Genomic DNA, 15064 nt, shown 5'->3' on the forward strand with positions numbered 1-15064 from the left:
ATTTCCTAACGGGTTTCCAACAGATTCCATAAACTCGTTGGACGTTGTTTTCAGTCCGCTTCCTCTTTCTTTCATTTGACTTTCTGCGGTTTTCTTTTTTCCTTCTCCTTTTGTTGATGTGCTGTTTGAGTATGCCTTTGAATATGCTGTTATAATTGCTCTTCTTATTTTCTAGTGCTTCCATGTCCTGCGTGACCTTCGTCAACTTAGCTTCTGTACATTTGATCTGTTTTACATTAAAACTGTGGGCAAATTCTCCGCCCTGCTTTAAAGCAAGCCCATTGGACTGAAAGAGTGTGGAATCGTGTTCCTTTACATCTTTCAATATGACATTCAACTTTTCCACCATTGCTCTGTGCTCTTTGATGGAGAAGTTCAGTTTTCTTCCATCACTGGGCTTCAACTGGTACCCTTGCATGGAAAACTCACTCGCCCTTTCTGAACAGCCATCCGCACTTAGAAAGATTGCTTCTTTTGCTTGTAAGATGTCAAACTGCCTGGATCGTTCAGCTGTAAACCTTTTCTTAAACGACTCGTCGCTTTCGTCATTATTGCGCATTTTGGAATGAGCCTCTTTCATGATGCTCATGTAGTAATGCGCTCTTTCCCCGATTGGATTAACAATATAAAGAAGAAAGAGCATGGAAGTGGCAGGCTGGTTTTATCTGACCCAGAGAGCGTTGCTCTATTTGCAGATAAGTTTATTGTCAAATCGAAGTTTGTGGTGGATTATCTTCAGCATCTTGAAGTGCTGGAATTTAAAAGGAAAAAGAGAGTAGAAGAAAAGGCAAAGTTAAGTAGGGAGGAGGATTATCCTTGGACTGAGTTGTGCGAAGATCTAACCAAGCTTAAAAAGCTACGTGTTCCAGAACTAAACAAGTACTCAAACCACCAAGGGCTGAAGCAGCATTTGAAAAGCAGCAAGAGTGAGAAAGTAAAGGCAATTGTAAGACATTCATGCTTGCAGCAGAAGAGTCCTCTCAGAGCTGGCCAACCAACGCTGAGAAATGCCAGGACATCGACACAAAATGACCACAGGGCAAGTGCTGACAGCAGTGAAAGGGATGAAAGTGACAATGATGAGTATGACAGTGATGCCATTGACTCTGCGGGAGACGATGATTCAAGTGACGTCATTCTTGCATTCATCAATTCAGATGAGGAAGATGCCAATGAGAGGCCAAATGCCACATGCTCAGGGCGAGCCACAACTAGGAGATCCGAAATTGACTTCTCTTTCTTTTGATTTGTTTTTTAAACAACAGCTCTCTGTCGTATAGAGATTGTAAATATTGTCTTCATAGTGAGCACAATAACGTGAAGTAGGGGGATAATAGAGAAATATTAAAAAAGTTGAAACCTAAATATTGTTTGTTCAATTTTTTTTTGGGGGGGGGAGTCATCCCAAAAAATGACCGCTATAAGGGGGGGCCATGTGAAAAAATTGGTAAGCTGAGGGGGGGTCATGCGATTTTTAAATGCCGCTTCCCAAATCCCACCAGCCCCCCTTCCCTCATAAAAAATGAACGGTCCCTAAGTCAAGTTGTCAGTCTTGAGTCTTAACTTACAACATATTTCCTAACTATTACAAAAATCTAAGTAGAATATGAAATATATATAACCACCATTACTATGCAGGTCATGCAACTAGTCCCAATTTACAGAGAGTACTTTATAAGAAGGCTAAGTCCACGGTACCAATTTGTTATCATACAGAGAAACATTCAAATTATTCCCCAACTGTTATCAGTTAAGTAAAAAGTGAAATAGCTATGATTATCTTAAAAACTTTCTTTTTATTGGTCAATAATACTTATCTAAGACAAGCCTATTTGATGGAACCTTCTTTATAATCTTTCTGCCATATCAACCAGTGTATAACAGAAATCTGGTTACTTCAGGTGTGTTATGGCCACTGTTGAAACATACAAAACTTGTTGCAAACATAAACTTGTTCAATCTGCATCAACAGCAGAGTTTCTTATTTTTTTGGAACTGAACGATTAATAACAATAAAAACTACAGTAACCTGGGTGTCTGGTGGCAATACTGCATTTTTTTTGGATGATTTAACTTCGGACAAAATTGTGTTTCTATTGTGCAGCTCTCTAAAAATTCCATTGTCTTTTACCAAAAAAATATACACAGCTTTCCCACAAGGCGCTGGTGGATGATGTCAAAATAAAACCACTCGCCCTTCTTCGCCTCCAAGTTAGCGACCACGAAGTCCACTTGTCTTGCCCTTTTCTTCATCTTCTCCTGGTCGTGAGTCCAGTACTGTGAGAGCATCACCCACTCCGAGGCTAGTTTGGGTTCAAGACCGTTTCCTATCAGAAACAGCATTAACTTAAAGCTTCCTCGATCGCTAATGGGTTTTCCCCAAAAGTCTCTCCTGAACGACGCCGGCCACTCTCTTATGGAAAAAGTGCATCGCCGTCAATTACTTTCAAAAGTTCGGTTCGCCCTTCAACAACCTCATTGAAACTTAAGAATATCGTGAAATATTTTTTAAAGTCTCGCTAATGAGATGCAATTTTCCGATCGACAACTCAACCTGTCGGATCGTCAATAACATTCTCCATTTGTCGAGTCGAACGATTCGTAAGATCCCATTTTCCGATGGAATCTACTCGACAGTATTGGACAACCCTCCTACTTAGTATGTCTCCGTGTTACGTTCCGGTAAATATTTCTACCAAAATTGTTAAATCCTTTAAGGCTGCCGCACACTATTTTTTTATCCTAGAACTGCAGATTTTTTGTCGGGGTCAAATCGGGTCAAAATTTGTCGGGCCATCTGCTTGCCGCACACTCGCTGAGTTTCTGCCGCGACTAACTGCGTTAAGATATGTGGCCGAGTCATCCAAAATCAAGATGGCGCCTATTCCACTAACGTGACTCTCATGACACTTCCTAATTGGTTGAGGCGGGCGCGAGCTCCGACAAATTGCCTTGGTCCACCGCACACTAGCCGACAAGACCCGACAAGACGTTTTGAGATCTAGCACTGTCAGATATTGCCCGACAAACCCCGATCTTGTCGCAGACGCAGACTTGTTTGTATTCACCGCACACTAGCCGACAAGTGAAGATTTTTGATCGGCCGACAAAAAACCGGCTAGTGTGCGGCAGCCTTTAAAGAAATCATCCCTACTTATGATGGGTATGCGTTTTTGTGTTTAGTTTCGTTATAAACGGTTTTGAATTCCCTTTTTATCCGCTGATTTACGCTGCAAGAATTAGTTATTTTCGAGTAGCTGTTATTAAGTTGTTGTCTCGAAAACTGTTTCACAAGCTGAGGAACTTGAAAGGAAAGTATTTGGACCAAAGCAGATTGGAGCCATAGCTGACGTCGAGCAAGAAGAAAATATTGGAGCTAGCCGAGAAGAACAACAAGGAAACGAGGCACTGAAGAATGGATATGAAACTGCAGAGTGAACACAGCTTCAATATGAATACGAAGAAACAACTCTTTATAATTAAGGACAGTCGTATCCATTTTCTAACGCATAGCCCGTTCAATTCCTTGAAAATCCTGGAAAAAATGTTACGGCGATGTCCCATTAAGAGAAAGGATAAATAAAACAGATTTCAATAGGTGCCCAGAAAGAGTGCACAGCTGTAGTGTTTTTAAACTGTCTGCATTCAAAGATAAACATTCAACAATCTTTGTAAACCATGTTTTTTTTTTATTATTATTACCCTTGACACAGTTCTTTCGCTTTTGCTAAGAGCGCTACCAAAAAAAGTCTTTCAAAGCTAGAATTAAAAATGAATTACCAAGTATGCTGGACAACAAAAATGCCTTTATTCAGATACAAGAGATCATTCATGGACTGAAATCTTTTAAGTAATTAAAGTCAATGTCTTCTCTCATTATTCTCCCCTGATTTTATTTTAGTAGACTTAATAAGCAGAAACGATAATAATATTTTATCTTGAGTCATTTGGAAACATTAAGACATCGACAGCTCCGTAAGGTGTCGCACTAGTTTGCTGGAGAGATAGGTAGACGACAATAGAAGCGAATCGCTTGGGATAAATGGCCACAAATGTGACGAGTTTAATTGAAAATAAGGTTACAAACAAAGATTAAAATCTCTTCAGGAAAGGTGGGGTTAAAACTTTCGCCACAAGCCACAACAAGCAGTCCAATACCTGACCTTCTATATTAACCCAACTAACATTGTAACAGTCATGTCACTAACTAACTGAACGGGCTAAGACAATTGGGCATAGACTCGCGATATGCTAAAGAGTAACTTAATATAACCCAAAGAATCGAGTAAGTACTGTGCTGAACAGATACACTAGGAGGAAGTCAGTCGATGAAAAAGCAGTCCTATACCTGACCCTCCATATTGACCAGACTGCTGTTAAACAAGGGTAAAACCGGGGCTTAGTTCCGAGGGCTACCAAGTAGGGACAAATCTACGTATATTAAAAGGTAGTCAATTTGCATGCAAGGTGTCGGACCTGTGATAAACTTTAAACGCATCGGATTTCCAACGGCTAAGCGTCCGAATTTGGGCGTCAGAAAAACCTTTGTCGGCCGCGTGACAAGTGGCGCCAATTCGAAAGCTATGACCCTTATATCTGCTCGTATCTAGACTGCAAAATATCAAGCAGCGATATAATTCTGCACTGAACTGACTAACTGTGATTGGGCTCATGTCGGTATGGCAAAAAAGTGGCCCGGGCTGGTGGCCTCTGTTTTTGCAAAAATTGAGCATAGCCTGAACGGGGCAAAATGGTAAGGAAAGCTCCCGTTCAATCAAGATATCGGTTTGTGGCATTGTGCTTAAACTTTGTGATAGTTATTTTGATCATGCGAATGTTACCTTTCTGAGTGAGAAAGCGGAGTTGATTGTCTTGAACTACCGCGCTTCCAGAAATCGCGCTCTTGGCCGCTAGCTCACCGATCCTAAAGAAGCCGTAAAAGGCGAGTAAGAACAGAAAGTATAGAGTACGTTGAAAGGCTGATGATGGAGTATGACCTAGTGAACCGACCAGCTCGTGCAACACGGGCCGCGAAATTGGTAAACGGATATAACTTGTTGATTAAAAATGCCTGCGTAGGATCGCATAAACCTTTCAATTTGTGCGCGTAACTGATAGCGGGCAGATAAGATTTAATGGTCGAGGAGGCTAATTTCCGTGCGTGGAGATAAGAGATAAAGAGGGCCAACGAAGGCATTGATATGGGTTAATCGGGATTTAGCCCAAGCTCTCTGGTAAAGTTTGTGTGTGCCCGACGACAGTGCGAAATTTAACAAACCCTTCAGCACAGGGACCAATTCTCTGGCAGAAGGTAGGTGGGAACTAGAGTTGGCAGTTCGTCCGCGCCGGGCGAGAGTTGCTTGAACTGCTCGTCCTGAAAACGTGAAATGTAATCCGCACCAGTATTATGCACGCCTGGAATGTGACGCGCTCGAAACAAAATATTATATGTAAGTGATGTTAAAACCAGATCGCGAACTAAAATCATGACTACTGGATGTTTAGAGGTCTGGTGATTAATGATATTGACAATAGCAGCATTATCCGTGTAAAAGGCCACGCATTTGTTGGCCATAAGTGGCCCCCAAATGTGCAACGAAAGGACTATCGGAAACAGTTCTGAAAAGGCAATATTAAGGAGGTCCACGAAGCAGGCCACGCGCCGCAAAACCAATGCTTACCAAAGATGGCACCATAGCCTTTAGAACCGGTTGCATCAGTAAACAGCTCGAGGGAAGACGACGTTTCCCATTTATCATCCAAGAAAAACGTTATGCCATTAACCTTATCCAAAAATGTGAGCCAAGTGGCCATGTCGGACTTGGCTTCTTTACTTAGACGAATGCGGTGGTACGGGCGCTTGGCCCCTTTGGTAAGATCAATCATGCGGCGAAGAAAGGCGCGGCCTGGGACAATAACTGAACAGGTAAAATTTAAAAGGCCTAATAGAGACTGCAATTCCCTAAGAGTAACTTACGACATTTCTGAAGCTTATCGACCGGCAGCCTGGCTTCCTGCATTACCGAGTCAAGCGTGATTCCCGCAAACTGTAAAGTATCTGGGCCGACAGTTTTTTCCTGTGCTATGGGCACACCGATGTACTCGCACAAGCTAAGAAAATTAGTTCAGTCGTCATGGCATTTTTCTTGGCTATCAACAATAAACAGGAAATCGTCTTAAGTGTGTAGGACCCCCGAAGCTCCCAAACGGTTCATGGCAGGCCATTCTAGTGCCGTACTAAAAGCTTCAAAAATAGCGCATGAAAAGGAGCAGCCCATGGGGAGACAGCGATCGAAGTGGTACAAGTTTTACCATTTCATGCCCAACGAAGCAAAGTCATTGGGTTGAATTGGTATGATTCGAAAAGCGGACTTGACATCTGTTTTCGCCATAAAACAACCAGGCCCCTTCCGTTTGATGACGGATATGGCATCGTTGATTGACGCATAGTGAACTGACGAACAATCTTCAGGAATGAAATCATTAACAGATGAGCCGGGGGGATAGGATAGATGATATATAAGACGAAATTCCGAGGGATCCTTCTTGGGAACTATGTCTAGCGGGGAAATTTTGAAAAGGCGGTTCGGAATACGGGCCCACGATGCGACCGGCCTCGTGTTCCTTGTTTAATTTGGAAACAACGATTTGTGGCTGCTCGAGAGCGCTTTTCAGATTGGGGGATTCAAAAGAGTGCCGCTCACCCACAAAATTGATACGAAAAACGGAAGAAAAGCCAGAAACTTAATACTCTCTAAGGGAAGCAGGGTAGCCGTGTAGAAGATATTCAAGCCTGTCCACCTTTACGGACGTGACCGGCCGGCTGAGCAAGACTAGATCCATGGGAAGAGCGGCACGTTGTTAATTAACGACGGAGCACTGGCTGGCTGGGTGCTTGGCACCGCATTTGAAACAATTATGCTCGAATTTGCAACCACCACAGTATTTGCCTCCGTGAAATAACCAACAGGTCCCTTTTGCTGGTTTTCAGTGTCGCGCAATTCAAAATAGATCAAAATAAAAAAAAAACAAAACCGGTCAATAGATAAAATCCAGAATCCGGGAAATCAAAGAAGGTAAATATGCAAAACCTCTCGCCAAAATTCTGGTCACAGCAATTTTTCTTATGCGAGATATGCGGAGAAATTTTTTCCCCAGGTTTACTGAGATTTGTATGGAGACGCCATGCTGGTGACCATCCGTATGGGCACCAACATGGCGGCCGGAACCAACAGAAACATTTGTCACTGAGTTTTGCTACAAAAGCGTGAATTTATCCCTCGAGAAACTCTAAAACATTAAAATGATACTTTTTCTAAGACATGAACTGTTCAGATAGCCAAGTTCCCCGAAATAAGTCACTTTTTTAACCATCATGACAGCTCTCTTGGCTGTCATGTAAATGCCGCGTCACGCAAAAGCTTAGAAATTCAAACGTAGTGTATCACAAAACGAGGAACCCATTCGGAGCGAAAATTTGTATGAATATTAGTATTCAGCAGCTCTTATACATCATTAAAGTAAAATCTCAGGAAGATCAATAGTTTTGTAGTTTGAATTTCACTAACGTCATGTGAAAACCAGCTATTTGGGAAAGGACTGTCAAGGCCTAGTGTGTGGAGATGCCATATCCGGCTTAGGTTGCGCGGGTCTGGCACGAAAATTTATAACCGCCTTAATGCATAGTTCCCAATGAATGGGTCCCAAGGATACTGGTCAGGGGCTGACTGTCATATGTAACGACACGCTTTTCTAAAGCGTTTTTACTAAAATCCGAATAGTATTGTAATTTCTTTGAATTTTAGATTTTAGTTAGGTATAAATTGTACTTTAACGGTTGTAATTTTTAACCTATAACTTAGTTGTTTTAGAATTTTAGTTTTTAAGCTGTAAGTTTTACTTTTAGCGTGTAACGTTCATTTTTTATGTATTTTAATTGTAATGCGCATTTGAACATACAACACAACACACAACAAATTCATAATTATTATTATTATTATTATTATTATTATTATTATTATTATTATTATTGTTATGTAACGAAACTGTTCGTCGTAGAAATACCAGTCGCCGGGTTTAGTAGAAATGTCGCGAACAATCTCACTATATTTCATTAGCCTAGGGGTCTCGTTCGGAAATTTCTCAGAAAAAATCGCAACAAAGATATTAAAGGCTGAGAGCCATTGCAGAAAGGTGTGAATTTTTTTAGAGGGTTGGCATGGCACAAGGGTCAGACGAGGTTGAGTTGGCGAGTTAGACGAAGGCGTTAAACAGACAGAAAATCTATCCTGATTAGGGGATGATGTGAGAAGGGACCCAAACTCGATGAATTATTTAGCCCAAATTTTAGCCCTAAGCTTAAGGCTTGCCCTACTACCTAGAGCCACCGCGATACTGGCGAACGGTTCCCTATTAGATGGCAACGAAAGCGGCTGTGTCGTGAACGTAGTGGCCGTACATTCGGTGAGCACGGAAACTTCATCCTGTAACGACGCCTCTCCCAGCTCTTTCTCTGCAGCGACCGGCGTGGGTGCTTTGTTGACCTGCCCCAGTGCCTGTTGGACAGCTTGGGTGACAGCGAGAGATATCGTTGCGGACAGAGCTTGCACGTCCACCGTCATTAGGTTCTGTGGAGGCGTTGTAGTAACTGATTCTGCTGTTTCTTCCATGCGCTCTAAAGCCCTCGGCCTTTTAGATTTCGAGCGGGTGGTGGGTGCGGAACGCTTCTTGGGCGGCATAACTTATCGATAAGAACATGTCAGTTAACTTCCTGAGACTATCAATGACTAAATTAAGATTGCTTCGAGGGGCGGTACCGGAAAAACGCGATGGTAATGTTAGCAAAACTATCTAGACAAGATAAAGAATGTGAAAAGCCAAGTTTCAGGGGAGAGTATAAATATAGTGCCAGCACAGGATACCGAGTGAATAGGGCACACCCTAATTAACGGCACCTGGCGGCGAAAAAATGAAAAATAGTGCTCAAGCCACATAAAAATGAAATCATAGAATACCGGTTTCTACCAGAACCAAACAACTAAAACAGTGTACAGCCAGTGTCGTGCGCAGATAAACTGCAACACTAAACAATAAAATCAAAGGCTGACACGCAGCCAGTGCCGTGCGCAAATAAGCCGCAACGACTAAACAGTAAAATCAGGGCTGACACGCAGCCAGTGCCGTGCGCTGATAAGCGGCATCGACTAAACAGTAAAATCAAAGGCCGACACGCAGACAGTGCCGTGCGCAGATAAGCCGCAACGACTAAAATAAAACAGGCTGAAACAAACAGGATTGGGCTTTGTCCAAAAATTAACATCACTGCATAACATTTGATCGAAATGAAAAGTAACAAAAGAAAATTAGTGGTTGCCGTCATTAGTAAAAACTCGAAGAGATTCGAGTACCGCTCCTCGAAGACTGCGATATAACTTATATTGCCTCCTACTATTCAAGTGAATGCCATCCGCAGAAAAGAAGCTATTGCGGGCCCTCCTAAAACCTCTATGGCCCCAATATGTGGCGTAAGGGATAGGCTCCAAAAACACCCGAAGATATCGTGTTAAAATATCGACTCGTTGGTTGAAAACCACACCTGAGCGTCGATGGATAGTCTGGCATACGCATACACCCTTTACACCGTACAAATCATAGAGCAAGTGCACGAAATCCTCAATGGCAGAGCCCACTTGCAAAAGAGAACAAGATGTTACATCATTAGTGCCAAGTTGCACAATAACTATATCTGGGCGAAACGAGTGAAGGATGTGTAGGTCGAACTTGACCGTTTTAGCGATTGTGCGCCCCCCAACTCCATGCCAACTTATGAGAGCGGAGGCCGTCAAATGGAACCTTAGATCCAAATGCCTGGAATCACCCTCAATAAAATCATGTAAGCGACGAATAAACGAATGGCCCAGAATTAAAACACGAGGTGTACCCATAATAGACTACCCATCGGAACAGCTCCGCAATTAAGCTCAAAAGGAATCAAAGTAAATGAACTCTAGGAATACTGCAAGACAAAATAACTAAAGGGCACTTACCCGAAAGAACAAATACGCCTGAACGCTAAAAAGCAGAAGAGCTCTTCTTGCGATGTTGGCAATAGTAGAAAGGGGCCGCGTGTACGAGATAACCAACCTTTTGTACTTAACTTTGACACGCGCCCATTTTTTATTGGACAGGAGACTTCCATTGTGACCAGATTAGAGCACAACCCGCAAACTGATAAGAAATAGGAAATGCTTCGCGATAAAATAACATTATGCTTTCGGTTATCGGCATAATGTTTGTTTTAACTATATCTTTAATATCTTAAATTAATTGTTATCATTGTTTTTTAATTAACCTAGTTATATGCATAAGCGATTAATAGCCCGCCTAGATTAGCACTTGCTTATCCGCGGGCCAATAACATGTAATTTTAAAATGAAGGAAAATAAAGATTATTGTTTTTTTGTTGTTGTTGTTTCTTTATTATCATTGGCCAGGCCGTGTAGCCTGGGATCGTGTTTCCTCATCTACAGACATTATATTTATTTGTTCATCTGAGCACCATATCTATTATAAAACTTGCAGATATTTCAACAAAAGTAAACAGGTGCTTCTTTTCCTTTCATTCCTATCCTTTAGGACAAGCTCATTAATTAAACTATCTTATCCATTCCCGTTTTGTAGGATCCCATTCAGCATCGGCCTGTGAAATTCGTTTCTCTTGACTACTATATAATTTTATATGACTTTTCTCTGTGTCCCTTTTAAAAGGACGGTGCCTACTTTTGTTGGTTTTCGCACGTTCTGCGCATCACGCAAGAGATTATTAATGCCCGCGCTATCTGAGCTAGTTTTCTTCATAAAAGATCTAGTAGACCTGTCGATGGTTTAAGTCGTGTTAGAAAACGTAACAAAGCAAAGAACCAAACAATTCGCAGATTTTTATTTATTACCAAAAGAACCCAGTTAAATGGAGCGCATGCGTAGTAAGTCAAAAAATGAGACTAAATGCGGAATAGCTTTTTTCGGAAATACGTCTGTTTCTCAAGAACCACTAATCATATTTCACGAAATTTGGCAAGAAAATACTTTAGGAAAAGAGCAGAAAATTCTCAAAATTCCAGTTTTTCTTTAAAAAGGGATAACTAAAATATCTCACATAAACGTTAAACTATTGTTCCAATAGTGTTAACTTGTGAAAATTGTTAAAAGCTTGTTGCATGCAAATGACGAACACATCCAAATAAAGAAAACCGAGTTTAAAAGTCGGTTTATATTTCTTTATGATGCTATGGCAGGCACATTCGTTAGCAAATTATCGAAAAACCGAAGCCTGTGTTATTAGCTTGCGTGTTGCCATTTTTGGCGACCAAAGAATCAAGGGTTTCAGAGAAAATTGTGAATGAGGCATATGTACCAAAAAGAGTATTCAGCGACCTTAATGAACCTGTGCTAAAACCGGGAATACCGAATGGCGGCCTTTCGCTAACCACTAACTGTTAATGGCTTCCAAGAAAAGAACTAATTGTTATCCGTAGGAAATTTTACGTTAGCGCCTATTCAAGTTTACTCAACACTTGATTAGTTCCTGATTATGTGGAAGGGCTATTTTAGATGGTATTAAACTAGAAGAGAGCTCTCAGTGTCGCTAAATTAAAAGCGCCGTTGCGACGATTTTGTTTTTAGAAACATACCAAAGTAGCATGTTAACATGTTACCATTTATCAAGTACTTTAAAGATCTTTAAAATATATTCACATCTCTATATGAAAGACGAATTCCAAGGAAATCTGCGAATAAATATATATCTTTTCCTTCTGTTATTATAAAAAGCATGAGCAGATTTGTTCGAGATTCATAGCTGATTTTCTGTTAAAAAAAAAAAAATGCGTGGCTGGCCCCAGTTTTCTTTGTGGATTCTAATAACTCTTGCTAAGATCTACTTTTTCCCCATGGTCCTAATCTGAGGAAAAAACCTTTGTATTTAATACGCACCTCAACTCGAAAAACACCAAAACTGTCTGATCGTGTCTTTCACTGCTTGCCGTACTGCCCTCATCTTCCAGCAGTACAGAATTGGGTTTACAGACGAGTTAAAGTAAAGTAGGGTTAATGCTACAGACGTAGCAAGGCAGGTGGATGGAGTATCTAATCCATTTATAGCTGGTACAGTGGATGTTATCCCAGTTGGAAGATAGCAAGCTAGTAATGTCATCTGTATCCACAATGCACTGCATACTGTCTTCTTGTAAAGAGCTACATTCATTTGAATTCCTCCTCCGTTTGGTTTTCCCTGATGGACGAAACCTTGAGCTGCGTTTCCCTGGTGAACGAGATCTTGAGCTGCGTTTTGGTGATGACGTAGAATAAAATAGATTTTGGTGTAGCAGATGACCGAGATTACTATACACATTAAAAGTCCCGCGCTACCGAGGCCTTGAGCAAGACGATAGTTCAAAAAGAATGTTATTCCAGTGGTAATGCTAAAAAGGCAAGAAAAAAATACAAAAATCCTTACTCGACTCAAAGTTACCACCTGTCGATATCTTACTTTTAACTTCAGAGCGAGGAGTCTGTCCACGCTAATTGCAGTTAGCGTCAACAAAGATACGCCACAAAACATTGTGTTTATGGTATCCTTAATAAGGATGTTGAGAAATTGAGCATTTTTAGAAAATCCTGGAGACAGTAAAAATGTAACGTAAAGAGGCTGAGCAAAAAGACCCACACAGAGATCGGTGATTGCAAGGCAGCCAAGCAGAAGTCTTGATGGCGGTTGAGGCGAGGAGACCTTTTGAAGAGCAACAATGATCAGCAAATTCCCAAAAAATGCAATGATGGAAAGAAGGATATTTAATGACGAAATAATACCCCTCTGATATGGTGCGTAAAGATCCGGCGTGCAAAACGACTGCTGAATTGTCGTGTGGTTTTCATCTCCAGTTAAGTTCATCATTTTTTTTTTCGTGATATGTAATTATGCAAAGGGTTAACCTGCGTTTAAAAGAATCCAGGGTCTGTAGCGAAGAAGCTGTCCTCGCTGTTTTATTGCTTCTTGTAGTGAGGGCGAGTCAGGATTTTTTCACATTATTTACCTGAAAAAGAGGAAGTAGAGTATTAATATAGCCGATAGCCATGTAAAGAACACGTAAAAGGCCAATCTTCCTAACACACGCGCGCCTTGAGATCTAGAATATCAATTGCCTAGAGCGAGCATTGGGATAGCTTACTTCTCAGAAAGTCAAACGCGGCTTCCAAATCCCTGTAATGCCTCAACACAGGAACTACTGAATCTTCCCTTATAGCGAAATTTTTGTGTTCAGCGCGTTGCTGGAACTTGACACCAAGCATCAATAATTCATCAATAACTCATCTCAATATAATTGCAAGGTTGTGGCCGCAGCTTACGGCAAGCTCTATTGATAATGACAGCAGTGGGTAGAAAGAAAACAAAATAAGGTGTACTACCTGTCTATATAAAATAGCTTTGTCACGGGTCGCGAATTACGAAAAAATGACTGATTGAAATTCACGGCCGTTGTCGCACGCAAGTGCAAATACCGCTTTGAAAACGAGTGGAGGCTTTAAAGCGTGAGGTATAATATATGTTTATACAACAAACAAACAAACCAAAAAAAAAAAAAAAAGGATAAGAGAAAAGTTCCTTGTCAGGTCGTTATAGCTTTAAAAGTTTTAAACCCCGATTTATGCCATCTTAAGAGTGACCGTTAAATACGAATCCATGGATGAAAAAAAAAAAAAAAAAAAAAAAAAAAAAAGACAGAAAGAAAGAAGAAAAACAAACATACAAAACAAAACCAAACAAAGACAATAACAAAAGAAGAAACGTATTTTTATTTCTACTCTACTTATTGAGAAGATAATTTTTTTTTTGTTTGTTTTTTTTTTTATTTATATTTCCAACAACCTAAATTAAAGAACTCTTCGTGTTACTAACCAATATAGGTCCCTGTTTTGGCAATATCTCGATAAAAATAGGTGACATCAACACCCTTGTTTTGGCTTATTTAACCTGTTGTAAAGGTTTTCATTTTTCTCTGACCGAGGAAGTGTTTCCACTCTAACAAAGACTTGGCAGGTGACCGTTTATCAGAATGACCTAATCTTAAATTATTATTCAAATTTGGTGTAAATGTCATTTATTTCTCTCTCATCTTTAGTTTTCTTTTATTTCTTTTAGTGGAACACAGCCCACTTATAGTTAATTCGACGTGAAGTTTACTAGAGCGTCCGTATGCGGTTTAGCTAGTAGTTGATATTTGAAATCTATACAATTATCTGATAGCCAAAATATATAAAGGGCTCGGTCTGTAACTGGTTTGGGCTCCATTTGACGTTTCAACAAGTTCCGGTTTTCGATTTCCCTCCCCCCCCCCCCCCCCCCCCCTCCCCGCCTTTTTTTTTCAAATGTGTTTTAGGAAAATTTTCCTGTTTGGCAAACCGTCAATTAATGTTGGAATATTGTGCCTAAACATTGTAGAGCTGTGCTTAAGGAAACATCCGCGGTTTGACAGTTAAATAAAGTTCGCATTTTTAATTGCATGGAAGTGCTTATGAACTGAAAATTTATCGGTGCTTATTTGAAAGGCTTAATTTTCAAAACACATAAGAACGGCGTTTTCCTGTTTGGAATATCTTTTGTCGTTTTAGAGATATTGACGTTTTCGTATTATTTCAAGTAGGAGAGTGATGACGTCATCAGTTGTGCAACTAAACGGTAAAATATTGAATAGAAAATATATCTGGCTATATTACACGGAGCGGTGTCCTTCAAACTTGGCACCAGAAATAAACATCACAAAAGAAACAAAAAACATCCGTGGTCTCGTTGCTGTGGCAATTCTCTTGGCTCCAGTTTCTTTCTGTCAAAAACCAAATATCCCTTTTTGCAACCCTTTAAAGTAAGACAGAAGGTCCTTCTCGGAACATATATGGTTCCCATTATGTCTTAACTCTCCTCATTTGATTGCTGGTAGTACATGATCCTTGCTTAAGACAAAAAAAAAATAGGAATTTCAGGACCAGCGAACAAAACTGTTGTCATGGA

At 40.6% G+C, this 15064-nt stretch overlaps 2 protein-coding genes and 2 pseudogenes across 2 annotated transcripts in view; all 4 read right to left on the bottom strand.

The window, feature by feature from the left end:
• The window catches only part of LOC149095962 (uncharacterized), a 302109-nt gene that overhangs the window by 45544 nt on the left and 241501 nt on the right, over positions 1–15064 (bottom strand). The window lies entirely within an intron of this gene.
• Positions 3323–5276, bottom strand: LOC149095966 (uncharacterized; annotated as a pseudogene).
• Positions 5218–8738, bottom strand: LOC149095967 (uncharacterized; annotated as a pseudogene).
• Positions 10112–13356, bottom strand: LOC149095968 (trace amine-associated receptor 9-like). The gene is made up of 2 exons (XM_089281312.1): positions 13227–13356; positions 10112–13091 (listed from the first exon to the last, which is right to left on the bottom strand). The coding sequence occupies exon 2, from the start codon at positions 12950–12952 to the stop codon at positions 11993–11995; it is 960 nt and encodes a 319-aa protein (XP_089137438.1). The 5' UTR covers positions 12953–13091; positions 13227–13356; the 3' UTR covers positions 10112–11992.

This window comes from Orbicella faveolata, unplaced genomic scaffold (assembly GCF_042242905.1).
Source record: "Orbicella faveolata isolate gen_17 unplaced genomic scaffold, um_ofav_v1 contig_48, whole genome shotgun sequence".
In the NCBI taxonomy this organism is placed as follows: Eukaryota; Metazoa; Cnidaria; class Anthozoa; order Scleractinia; family Merulinidae; genus Orbicella; species Orbicella faveolata.

Coding starts and splice junctions, on each gene's coding strand:
- LOC149095968 (XM_089281312.1), bottom strand. CDS start 12,952: ATGATGAACTTAACTGGAGATGAAAACCACACGACAATTCAGCAGTCG.